Source organism: Leptodactylus fuscus, chromosome 6, assembly GCF_031893055.1.
Source record: "Leptodactylus fuscus isolate aLepFus1 chromosome 6, aLepFus1.hap2, whole genome shotgun sequence".
Taxonomy (NCBI): Eukaryota; Metazoa; Chordata; class Amphibia; order Anura; family Leptodactylidae; genus Leptodactylus; species Leptodactylus fuscus.
Window position 1 is genome coordinate 163,457,977 of NC_134270.1, and position 10,255 is coordinate 163,468,231.

Here is a 10,255-nt window from a genome sequence, read left to right on the forward strand (position 1 = left end):
AACTGCAGACCCTGACATAAGATCCAGTAACCTTTGGCAGTTAGGATGGAAACCCGCTGTATCACCTATAAATAATGCACTGCTGATATGATCTTTTCCCACCTAGAGGAGGGAGATTTTCAAGCAGACAGAGTCCAGCATGAAGTTTAGAGACTTTCTCCATGTGAATGGACCATGAGAACCACAAGTACCTTATTAACTTTTTTTTTTTTTTTTTTTTTTTTTTCATGAATGCAAAGTGCAACTGGGATTGAACCCAGGATACTGTGGATTCAGGCATACAAGTCTGTAACCCTACAGATTGAGCCACTAGGGCTTCTATTTCTAAGTAAGACCTCTTATGAAAACTGGGAGAGGGAACCTTACCAGAAATCTCATGTACTCCTTCACCCAGGAGATGACAACAATAAATGAAGGGCTCCTAGCTGGAGGACCCCGTACTGACAGCAGTGCAGACATGCATAACCTTACAACAAATTGCCTTAGAGCATCCACCATCATGTGAGCAATAAGCAAATATGCACCTAATAAGTAATGACAGTACATAGGTATCTGAACCCTTCTTTTAGGTTCACAGCATATAGTCCCCGCTTAGGAATTAAATGCACATTGAAAAACCGCAAGAAATAAAAAAAATTTGGTTGGATCTTACCATAATGGCGGTGAATCGACTTCGATATTGTGAAGTTGACAGAGTGCCCATAGCAATAGAAATTAGTGCTTTTAGTCTCTGCAGTGAACACAGAGGGAAAGCTGAAAGAGGACACGGCTTACCTTACTGCAGGGCAGTAAATGAACTGCAGCTGAAAAAGTCAGTAACCTGCACAAGGCAGGTAAGACAAAAGACTGCAGTATAAACCTAGATCTTTCACTCAGAAAGAAGGGAAAGAGAAGAAAGGATCTAAGACACCTTATTCTAAACCATAGAGGAGGCCACAGCCTCCTCCACCTGTCCAGTCGCACAGGACAGAAAAAAACACGGGGGGAGGAGGTCGCTCTGGCCTCTTATAGGGGGAAAAACTGTTAGCTAATTAAAAGTTCCACCTGTCCTAACAGCACACAGGGGCAGGAATACCCCATCTTGTGCTGCTGTTTGGCGTAGGTGGAATATATTTAGGAAAAGTCTTCAATTTACTTAAGCTACCAGTATAGATAGGATCCTTGAGATGGGACAAGCCCTTTAAGAAAATATATAAGTATGGGGGATTAGTATGATTTTTTTTAATGATGCAATTTAGGTTTTATTTGTCCATCTGAAAACTTAGAAAATTTCCCTAGCAGTCAGGTGAGAGAAAAATATGAAACCCCCTGGCAGTGAAAAGGTTAAAGCTCCATTGAAATCGATGTTTCTTAGATATGGCCACACGATGAATACAGGGAGCTGGATTATTGGATTGTTGCACATGCCTCACTCTACCTACATGTTACCTGCGGTCTTCTCTAGGCACACGACTGGAGGAGAATTAACCAATAAGGAGAAACATTATATTGCCTGGAAGAAAACAAACAAAATAAGTCGTCTACGCCCACATGGCATCCTTTAAGTGTCTGAGCTCCTCAGGTAGGAAATAAAGAATCTCAGAGTTCTAGGTGAGACGACCTGTAGTGTCATGTGAGGCCGGGATAAGAGGTAAGTGGAGGAGAGGGGCCAATACTCTGTGCTCTTTGTCCAACCAACTGGCTCTGGCTAGGTTCACACTTGCACTGAACTCTCCATCCACAGACTATAATGGGGTCCATCGAGTTTCTGTAACTTTTATGCTGAAACTAGAAGAGAGAAAAGTTCTCAGTGCAGGACATTTCTCTCCACTGATTTTATGCAGAATTTGGAATGAAGTTTCCCTCTGATGCAGATGTAAATCTAGTCTCTGCTGTATCTGAGCGTCCATATGTCATATATATAAGGGGACAGGGGGGATGGAGCTGCAGGATCTGCTGACTCTACTATACATAAAAGCTAATATATTAAACTGACCCATCACTAAACCGCACAGGGGTGGAGGAGTGCGAGGAGCCTGTATTAGGGTATAGTCACACATGGTAGACTGAATGCAGATAATGAAGCTCCATCCATTAGAACAAGGAGGTAACTACAGCAGGTTCATGGATTTCTGTAAATCACAGATATTTCTGCAGCAGATTTACTGCATGTGTATCCTTGTACTAGGGACAGTGAGCCAAGTAAACCAAGATTATTATAGACTAGCTGGTACCTGCGACTTCGTCTGCGGTGATTGTAGCAGTGGGTATATACAGGCGTGGGTAAGGTTTTCGTACTGTGTATAAGGTATGGGATATGAAATGTAACTTTGTATCTTGTTTTTGCTGTAATTCTAAGAATACGTGAGACTTTTGTGTTGAAGTTAATTTGTATTTGAGCTGCTATACGGTGTTGTGAGAAACTTTACATAGTGACTTTGGGACAGAGGAATTTGAAGTTAACCCTTTCCCGCCGATGGCATTTTTTGATTTTCGTTTTTGACTCCCCTCCTTCTAAACCCCATAACTTTTTTATTTCTCCGCTCCCAGAGCCATATGAGGTCTTAATTTTTCCTGGGACAAATTTTTCTTCATGATGTCACCATTATTTATTGTATATAATGTACTGGGAAGCAGGGAAAAAATTCAGAATGGGGTGGATTTGAAGAAAAAATGCATTTCTGCGACTTTCTTACGGGCTTTGGTTTTACGGCGTTCACTGTGCAACCAAAATGACATGTCCCCTGTATTCTGTGTTTTGGTACGGTTCCAGGGATACCAAATTTATATGGTTGTATTTACATTTTGACCCCTTAAAAAAATCCAAAACTGTGTTAAAAATTTTTTTTTTTTTGAAAAGTCACCATATTTCGACAGCCGTAACTTTTTTATACGTGCGTGTACGGGGATGTATAGGGCGTCTTTTTTTGCGGGACCGGGTGTACTTTGTATTTCTACCATTTTCGGGAAATGTTATTGCTTTGATCACTTTTTATTCAAATTTTTATCAGAATCAAAACAGTGAAAAAACGGCGATTTGGCACTTTTGACCATTTTTCCCACTACGGCGTTTACCGAACAGGAAAAATATTTGTATAGCTTTGTAGAGCGGGCGATTTCGGACGCGGGGATACCTAACATGTATGTGTTTCACAGGTTTTAACTACTTTTATATGTGTTCTAGGGAAAGGGGGGTGATTTGAATTTTTAATCCTTTTTATTTTTTTTTATATTTTTTTTTTACTTTTTTAAAACTTTTTTTTTTGCATTTATTAGACCGCCTAGGGGTATTGACATGGGTGGGTGGTGTCGCGGATTGTCAGAGCGGTGGGGGTGGGCAAACATGGCTGCTCCGGAGTGTTAAAGAGAGCCTCCTGGAGTATCGTTAAGGTGAGGGGCAAAGTGGTAAAGTATATGTATATGTGATTGTGTGGGGTTAGGGGCTAGGCTGCAGAGGGCAATATGAATTTTGTGGCTTGCTATGGTCCAAAGTGTGTGAGATTGCAGAGATGGTGGTGTGAGTTTGGGATTTGTGGGGGTCCTGGCACAAACGTATGTGCGCTATTGTGACGAAAAGTAGCCTATTGCGCAATCGGGTGTATTAACTATGTTTGTGGAAACTTTCAGCCAAATCGGTCGAGCGGGTTTTGTGTGATTGAGGAACAAACATCCAAACATCCAAACACACAAACCCACAAACATCCAAACTCACAAACTTTCACATTTATAATATTAATAGGATTATTAATCTACTCACTCCTGACCATATATGGTGCTGCCCAGAGCATTACACACAATACAGTACAGCCCCACCTAGTGGTAGAGATATATAGTGCAGGGCTCTGTATATCCCGCACAGGATATTCACATGGTCATATTTGCTGTTGTTACAGATTGTCTTCTCCTGTGTATTGCCCGTCTGTCTGTACACAATGTTACTCCGTCTGCTGCTCCTCCTTAGTCTAGGTAAGGAATTATCTATAGTAAGAAATTGCTCACAAGACAAATCCAGAATCACAAGACGTTACTGACAGACGTTTCTTCTTTCTAGTATCAGTGGATGTGTCAGGACAAAAACGCGGTAAATTCAGTGATATGATTAAGAAAGTGTTAGACAGAAAGAAATCAGACTTCACCTTCTATGGCTGCCAATGTGGAATTTTTCGTGGTACTAAAATAGTGGATGAGATTGATAGGTAAGTAACCTGATATCCTACAGTAGGGGTAGGTAACCTTCAGCACCCCAGCTGTTGTAAAACTACAACTCCCAGCATGCAAACTTACTTTTCTTTTCTTGGAAGTGACTGGAGCATGTTGGGAGTTGTAGTTTCACAGCAGCTGGAGGTTACTGACTCCTGTCCTATAATACAGATCAGTATGTATATACAGTATCATACCTCCCAACTTCTAGAGGACAGAAAGAGGAACAAAATGTGCGGCACACTGCCACAAAATGTAGCTCCACCCACTTCTATATGGACCCGCCCATTCCCATCTATTTCTCTTTGTGCTCCCCACACAGTATAATGCTCTTACAGTCACCCTAATACTATATGCTACCATCTTATAACGTCTTCAAATTGACCCCGGAGTTTAAAATCTCTCTCCTGGTGCCCCGACGGTTTAATGTTGCCCTCCAGTAGCTCCGTAGTTTAATGTCTCCCATCAGTTGTCCCAGTTTAAACTAGAAGGGGACATTCAACTATTTCAGCTGGAGGGGGATATTAAGCGGGGGGGGGCAACTAGAGGGGGACAGAGAGGAGGTCTGGTGGCCTCCCGTCTCCCCCCCCCTGTTTTGAATCCGGGGGGGGGGGGGTTGTTCATCTTGTGATCGTCCGCCTCAGACGGGGGTGGGGAGTTAGGGGGGAGGGTTCATTTCCCCCCATCTCTGCCCCTAGTTTAATGTCTCCCCTCAATCCCTGCCCCCAGTTTCATGTCCCCCCATCTCTGCCCCCAGTTTCATGTTCCCCCATCTCTGCCCCCAGTTTCATGTCTCCCCTCTCTGCCCCCAGTTTCATGTCCCCCCTCCATTTCTGCCCCCAGTTTCATGTCCCATTATCTCTGCCCACAGCTTCATGCTGTCCCCCCTTCATCTGCCCGCAGTTTCATGGGTCCCCTACATTATGTTCCCCTCAGTGTTTAACACAAAAAAAAAACATTTATACTCACCTTCCAACGCTCCCCCACAGCTCTCTCCGCAGCCTCACTCACATAGTTGTAGGCACGGTGTGATGTCATCACATAGCGCCTACACATGCAGAAGCCGGAGCGCAGCATTAAAGCAGGAGCTGAGCTGTGATATCTCCCACCGACCGGGACCGTGAGACAGGACATCGAATCCATGAATGTCCCGTGGAATCCAGGACGGTTGGGAGGTATGTCACTGCAGTCCTATGTAACACCACAGATAACACAGTGATAACTCTCTGAGTACAGGTAATGTAGTAGATGTCACCGGCAGTCCTATGTAACACCACAGATAACACAGTGATAACTCTCTATATACAGATAATGTAGTAGATGTCACTGCAGTCCTATGTAACACCACAGATAACACAGTGATAACTCTCTGAGTACAGATAATGTAGTAGATGTCACCTGCAGTCCTATGTAACAGCACAGATAACACAGTGATAACTCTCTGAGTACAGATAATGTAGTAGATGTCACCTGCAGTCCCATGTAACACCACAGATAACACAGTGATAACTCTCTGAGTACAGGTAATGTAGTAGATGTCACCTGCAGTCCTATGTAACACCACAGATAACACAGTGATATCTCCCTGAGTACAGGTAATGTAGTAGATGTCACCTGCAGTCCTATGTAACACATGATGACATTGCTCTGTTTTCCTCCCCTAGGTGCTGTCATAGAAGGGTTTGTTGCTTTTTACGTATCGCAGAAGACGTCTGTAAAAGACTTACCACTCCTTACTATTATTACTCTTACGAGAACGGGACGATCACCTGCAGTAAGTTGGATATTCTGTCGGGATAAAACCATAAATCTTCCCATTCACTGACAACAAGCAGAGATCTTGTACATAGTAAATGGTATAAGAAATCTATTGGGGTCTGTTAACATCATGTTTTGCCGTCCGTTTAGCTAATACAAACCTCTGGGGGATTTATCTTCTAGTCTTTACTCCTCTGCCTGGGGTGGAGATGTCTGTCATTTATTAGGGGGCTCAGCCTCATCTATTACTGACCCCCATCATCAGTGGCGTAACTAGGAATGGCGGGGCCCCGTGGCGAACTTTTGACATTGGGCCCTCCGTCCCCGACCGACGCCAAAGACCTTGACCGACTGACCCCTATCCCCCACCCCTGCATTTATGTGCACACTATAATGCCCCATAGTGACCCCTGCACACAGTATTATGTACCCATAGTGGACACCCATGAACAATTATTATACTCTGGGGTCTCTTCAGACCCCAGAGTATAATAATCAGAGACCGAGGGGGGATACAAACGTAAAAAAACTACTGTTACTTACCTATCTCCCGGCTCCGCTGCATTCTCCGCTGCTGTCAGCCATCTTCCGGGATGTCATGTGACCGGGGGGTCTGCATTGCGACGCATATGGACACAGGTCCCGGGTCATGTGACGTCACGCAAGTAGGCCTGAAGCATGCCCGGATCGCGGAGAGGTAAGTAACAATATTTTTTATGTTCCCTTACCTCTCCCGAGCCTTCGATCGTTATACTCGGGGGTCTGAAAAGACCCCCGAGTATAATAGTGCTTGTGGGGCCCGCGGTGTCACTTACCGATCCCAGCCCCTGCCAGGATCGGTAAGTAAGTAGGGCCCGTTACCGTCTGGAGTAACTCCAGCCGGGAGCGACCTATTAAAAAAAATCAAAAAAACGCAGTGGTAGCGGCTGTCACCGGGCCCCCTAATGTCCCGAGCCCTGTGGCAGCTGCTACTGCTGCTACCACGGTAGTTGCGCCACTGCCCATCATCTATACTACATAGGAGATAGAGCAGAGGTGAGATATAATATACGGAGGGTTCTGGAATAAGTTATATAGGATCTGTGAATAATGGAGGGTAACGCCCCCTCACTCTAAGCCCCACCCCCAACATACCCTATAAAGGTATAGAACTTTAGCATTCTGCACCTATTAACGCTTTAAAGTGTTGTTTTTAGGGTAAAATTATGGCTGACCTCTTCTAAGGATAGGACATCAGCGTTAGATCGGTGAGGATACAACTCCTGGCACCCCCACTGATCAGCTGTACTCAGTAGTTGATCCACAGAGAATGGAGCAGGAAGCAGACAGCGCCATTCTGTGTGTAGTGGCAGCTTAGTCATCATTCAAGTAAATAGGAGGTTACCTGGCCTGGCCACTACACAGACAACAGATCTGTCTGGTTCCTATTAGCCCCCTCCCCCCTCCTTGTGTATCAGATGCTGAGATTTGTGTGCTCAGATAACTCTGACCGAGGTCTCAGACCTTCATTAGTCAGTTCGGGTTATGGCTTGTTCACTATCATTGTTAGGAAAGGCCAAGTGATGCAAATGTTACAGCTTTATAAATCCCCGGCCACCACCCTAACCTTGTGCCAATATACAGCAGTCATGGCTTGTACCAAGCAATCGCCTAGTACTCTGAAAATGACAATGGTGGAGGCCACAGAGCAGGAGAAGGCTATAAGAAGATAAAGCGTTCTTTCTTCAGTTCGACAAGTAATGAAGAAATGGCAGCTATAGGAACAGCAGAGGTCAAGATAAGGTCTGAAGACCAAGAAACTTTTCAGAGACAGCTGCTCGTAGGATTGCCAGAGTGAGAAATCAGTACCCCGGCTTGACTACAAAAGACCTTCAGGAAGATTCAGCAGACTCTGGAGATGTGGTCCATTCTTCTACTGTTCAGTGTTACCTGCAAAAATATAGTCTTCGTGGAAGAGTCACCAGAAGAAAACATCTCCTGCGTCCTCACCATAAAATTCAGCATCAGAAGTTTGCAAAAGAACATCTAAACAAGCCTGATGCATTTTGGAAACAAATCCTGTGGAGCGATGAGGATAAAATAGAAGAACTCTATGGCCACAGTGATCAAAGGTATGTTTGGAGAAAAAAGGGCACAGAATTTCAGGAAAAGAACATCTCTCCAACCATCAACCCCTTCCCACCGCGGGCATTTTTCGATTTTCGTTTTTTACTCCCCTCCTTCCAAACCCCATAACTTTTTTTATTTTTCAGGTCTTAATGTGTGCGGGACAAATTGTTCTTCATGATAGTTCTATTAATTATTCTCTTCTTTTTTTTTTTTTTTTTTTTTTTGCATTTATTAGGGGTCTTGAATCCCTGGGAATCTGATAACTAATACAATGCAATACGATGCTAATGCATTGCAAAAATCCTGCACTTCTATTGCAAGCTACATAGAGTAGCCTGCAGTAGAAAGTATAGAATGACAAGCCGGAGAGCCTTCACAAGGCTTCCAGCTGTCATAGAAACGGGACGCAAGTCCCGATGCCTGTGATACCCGGGAAAATGCTGGCAGACACCAGGCAGCTATGGCGGCCACCCGGATCCCGAGCGGGAAGGGGTTAAGCATGGGGGTAGATTAATCATGCTTTGGGGTTGTGTTGCAGCCAATTGTATGAGGAACATTTCACAGGTAGAGGGGAGAATAGATTCAATGAAATTTCAACAAATTCTTGAAGCAAACATAAGACAGAGTTCAGACGGAGTTTTTTGGTCCGGAATTTGACACAGAGACCAGCTCAGATTCCAGACCAAAAAAACGGTAGCTGCAACTGGATGCCGTTGCAGTGCAGCGGCATCCAGTCGCAGTACTCCGCTCCAGATTAGGCCCAAATGAATGGGCCTAGTCGGGAAGGAGTGTCTTCAGGCGGACGTCCGAGGCGGAACCGGCCGCTGCATCCAACTGAACAATGAGCATGTCACTTCTTTTTTTCCAGGAGCCGGAACAAACTGCTCGCGGAAAAAAGAACTGACTGGCTCCCATTGATTTCAATGGGAGCTGTTTTTTTGGTCAGGATTTTGAGGCGGATTCCACTTTAAAATCCTGACCAAAAAAACCCCGTCTGAACTCAGCCTAACACCATCTGCAAAAAAGCAGAAAATAAAGAGAGGAGGAAGATGAGGAGGAAGAGGAGGATGGCTTCTACAAATGGATAAGGATACTAAACACAGGTCAAAATCCACCATAAACTACATAAAATGGCACAAACTGAAGGTTTTACCATGGCCGCCACAGTTCCTTGATCTGAACATCATTGATAATCTGTGGCTAGACCTCATAAGAGCAGAAGACGAGCCAGGAGTCTCACAGAACAGGAAGACTTTCCCAAGGAAGAATGGATGAAAATCCCTCAAACAAGAACTGAAAGACTCGTCACTGGCTACAAAAATTGTTTACAAGCTGTGGTATTTGCCAAAGGGGGCGCTACTAGGTGCTAACCATGCAGGGTGCCCAAACTTTTGCATCGGGCCATTTTCACTTTCTGTTATTTTGAAAATGTAAAATATGAAAAAAAAATTACATTGGGAATGTGTCATCCGTAATGTTCTGCCTTTTATAGACCATTTTATCTTCAACTTAACTGTTCACAATAACAGTCATTTTGACCAGGGGTGTCCAAACTTTTGCATGCCACTGAAATAACTACCTGTACATGACAAGCCTGGAGGCCATTGTTAGGTCCTACCATAGAAAAATGCAGTTGTGCAGGACCCCAGTAAGAGAGGGAGCCCCCTACCATTATCTAACCACATAGATGCACTGGATTGGGGATGTCCCAGATCCTGGGGGCTAGAGGGGGTTGTCAGCTGTATAGTATGCTGCACAGTATGGCGGTATTACAGCTGCCTGGTCTCATGTGTCTTGGATTCAGATCTGTCATGGATGATATATGATGTATTCTGAGAGATGTTTCTGGTTTCCCCCGCAGATGATGAGGACGTGTCCAGCTGTGCCAGGCAAGTCTGTGAGTGCGACAAAGCTGCCGTGTTATGTATCAAGAGCCAAAAGTACATAGAAGAACATAGAAGATACGTGATTAGCAGGAAATGTAAGGGGCTCAGTGCAGTCTGCTAAACCCGCAGCTCCCCATATACAGCCTATCCTAAGAGCTCTGTCCTCGGGGCTGTATACAGGAGCTGCTGTCATACGTCACACAGCATGTCACTGTAATAAAACACATCAGCAATACATAGAAAGCCTTGTGTCCTTCTCTTGTGGTGTTACATACTCTGCACAGACACTTCTTACCACTTACCTCCACTCTCCCTCTTTTTGA

At 44.4% G+C, this 10,255-nt stretch overlaps 1 protein-coding gene across 1 annotated transcript; it reads left to right on the plus strand.

Annotated features, from left to right (window-relative positions):
• The first annotated feature begins 1,530 nt into the window (after positions 1-1,530).
• On the plus strand, positions 1,531-10,053 carry LOC142210117 (basic phospholipase A2 homolog ammodytin L-like). Its single transcript, XM_075279143.1, has 4 exons — positions 1,531-1,561; positions 4,031-4,175; positions 5,844-5,953; positions 9,908-10,053. The coding sequence occupies exons 1-4, from the start codon at positions 1,531-1,533 to the stop codon at positions 10,051-10,053; spliced, it is 432 nt and encodes a 143-aa protein (XP_075135244.1).
• Positions 10,054-10,255: the final 202 nt, after the last annotated feature.